Here is a 3,392-nt window from a genome sequence, read left to right as displayed (position 1 = left end):
TATGCTGACGGCTAGTTACAAAAGAAGTAACTAGAAGTTGTTCCTAGACACGGTCGATAGACCTGATCGATAGTTTTAGGACCCCTCTTGCCTTTTTTTTTTATTCATTCGTTTGTGACCCTTCTAAGTGTGTGCAATAAAGTTCTTTCTGCCTCGAGAAGTGTAGATTTATTATCTATATAACATAATAATAACTAACGCGATCCTACCTCTAAAACATAAAATAACAACAATATTTATTTATATTTTTATTTTTTTATTGTTTATTTAGATTTATATATTCAATTTATTTATATAGTTTTATTCAATTTGGAAAAATTTATGATTTTAATTTTAATTTAATAAATAGAAGTTTATTGAATTATTTAGTTTTAATTTTACATTTATTACCTTTAAATTTATTTATTTTTAAATTATTTTTTTATTTAAATAGTTTAATAAAAAATATTGAATTGTGGTTTCAATGATATATAAATATAAAGTAAGTATTTTAAATCATTTTAAAAATAGTTGTTTTTGGAATTATATTGATTATAATAAGTTTAATTTTTATATTTTTTGGGCTTTATATCTTATTTATCAATAAATTATTTATTTATGAATGAATAATTTATAATTTAGATTCAATAAAAATAAATTTAATTGTAGTAATTAGATTTAAATTATTAATATTTATATTTTTAGTTATATTAATTTGTTCAATAATTTTATTGTATAGGGTAAGTTATATAGATTTAAATAATAAATATTTAATTAAACGTTTTTATTATTTAATAATATTGTTTTTATTATCAATAATTTTTTTAATTTTAAGACCTAATATATTAACTTTATTATTAGGATGAGATGGATTAGGATTAATTTCTTATTGTTTAATTATTTATTATCAAAAGAATTTAGCTTTTAATTCAGGAATATTAACTGTAATTTTAAATCGGTTAGGAGATTCAAGATTATTAATAATTATTTCTTTTATAATAATTTTTGGTAGATGAAATTTAATTTTATATAATATAAATTTATTAATTTTGATAATATTTTTAATTATAGTATTTAGAAAAAGTGCACAATTAATATTTATAATTTGATTACCTGCTGCGATAATGGCTCCAACACCTGTTTCTTCTTTAGTTCATTCTTCTACATTAGTAACTGCTGGAATTTATTTATTAATTAATTATGAAATATTAATTGATTTAAAATATAAGGAATATATTTTAGTAATTTCAAGAATAACAATATTTATATCAGGTGTAATAGCAAATTTTGAAATAGATTTTAAAAAGATTATTGCTTTATCAACATTAAGTCAATTAGGATTTATAATAAGAATTTATTCATTAGGAATAGTAAATTTAACATTTTTACATTTATTTATTCATGCTTTTTTTAAATCTATAATATTTATATGTGTAGGTAGTTTAATTCATTATATAAGAGGAATTCAAAATTTTCGATTTTATTCTGGAATATATTATTTATATCCAATAAAAGGGTTATTAATAATATTTTCATTAATAATATTATGTGGATTTCCATTTTTAGTTGGATTTTATTCAAAAGATTTAATTGTTGAGTATTATTTTTTAAATAAAATAAGGATTTTTAGATTATTAAATTTAATTATTGGAACAATTTTTACTGTATCTTATTCTTTTCGTCTAATATTTATTTTAATAATAAATAGTTTTATAATAAATTTAATTTATTTAGATGAAGATAATATTATAATAAATTATATAATATTAATTTTATTAATTATATTATTTATTAGAAAATTTGTATTTAATTTTGTTTTTTTTTCATATTAGGGTAAATTTATTTTATATTTTTAAATATTTTGTATTTAAAATAATGTTTTTAGGATTTATATTTTCATTATTAATATTTAATACAAATTTTTTAAGTAAAGTTATTTTATTAATTAAAAGTTTTTTTATAATAGATTTTTTTTATAAGTTTATATTAAATTATTTAATATATTGATTGGTTTTTTATGAAATTTATTTTGAGAAAGGGGTAATTGAAAAATTTACAGGAAAAATTATAGATTTTTTTTGTTATTTATTTGAAATAAATTATAGATTAAAAATTTTTTATATATTATTAATGTATATTTATTTATTAATATTAATTTTATTATATAATTAATATATATATATATATATATATATATATATATATATATTAATTACATAGATAAATAAATTTTAAAAATTTTAGAGAATATAATTAAGAGTTTAAATAGCTTATATTTAGAGCATAATATTGAAAATATTAAGGAAATTGATTAATTTTTAAATAGATAAATAAATAAATAAATAAATATATATATATATATATATATATATATATATATATATATATATAGAAATAATGATAATTTAATACCTAAATTAAAGTTAGAAGCTTTATAAATTTATTTCTATTTATAATTAATTATTTATTATTAATAATTTTATATTGAAAATATAATGTTTTATATAAAACTATATAAATTTTATAAATATAAATTAGAATATTTAAATTCAATGATTTTATTAACAATAAAATGCCTCTTTTTGGCTTTAATTTAAAACTATATATATATATATATATATAAGAAGTAAAATATTTTACTTTTAATTTCGACTTAAATATAGATTTTGTAAAAAATCCTTATATAATATTTAATTAAATTAAATTAATAAATAAATATTTAATATATTCAATTTAAATAATTACAAAATCATTCTATAATTAATGAGTAAATTAATATAATAAAGAAAAAAATTATTATAATATATATATATATGTAATTTAAAGTTTTAATAAATGAAATTAATGGTATTAATAAAATAATTTCAATATCAAAGATTATAAATGTTAATGAAATTAAATAAAATGGAAGAGAAAAAGGTAAATTTGTTTTTGTAATAGGATTAAATCCACATTCATATGGAAGGTTTTTTCAAAATTTATTTTTTTAATTATAGATAAAAATTTGTTTAAAAATAAAATAACAAAAATAATAATTAAAGTTATTATATAGAAGATTATAATATTAATTAAATATATTAAGTTATCTTAAATTTTTTAATTGGAAATTAATTGTAATAATTATACTATATATTTATTTAAATTATAAATAAATACTAAAATAAAAAATTTAATTTATTAAAATATAATAAAATATATAAATAAATAATCAAATTACATCTACAAAATGTCAATATCAAATTGAAAATTCAAAATTAATATGATGAATTGAAGAGAAATGATTTTTATATATTCGAATAAAAGAATATAGAAGTATTAATGTACCAATAAGAACATGAATTCCATGGAATCCGGTTGATAAATAAAAGATTGATCCAAAAATTCTATCATTAATACAGAAAAATGAATTATAA

The 3,392-nt window shown here is 14.1% G+C and overlaps 1 protein-coding gene across 1 annotated transcript; it reads left to right on the top strand.

The window, feature by feature from the left end:
* Positions 1-890: 890 nt before the first annotated feature.
* Positions 891-1,748, top strand: LOC125386976 (NADH-ubiquinone oxidoreductase chain 5-like; the record flags this gene model as incomplete). Its single annotated transcript, XM_048414161.1, has 1 exon — positions 891-1,748. A coding segment is annotated over exon 1 (645 nt), but the record flags the coding sequence as incomplete, so codon positions are not given.
* Positions 1,749-3,392: the final 1,644 nt, after the last annotated feature.

This window comes from Bombus terrestris, unplaced genomic scaffold (genome assembly GCF_910591885.1).
Source record: "Bombus terrestris unplaced genomic scaffold, iyBomTerr1.2, whole genome shotgun sequence".
Taxonomy (NCBI): domain Eukaryota; kingdom Metazoa; phylum Arthropoda; class Insecta; order Hymenoptera; family Apidae; genus Bombus; species Bombus terrestris.
The sequence above is the reverse complement of the archived record's forward strand: the minus strand, read 5'-3'. Positions and strand labels throughout refer to the sequence as shown.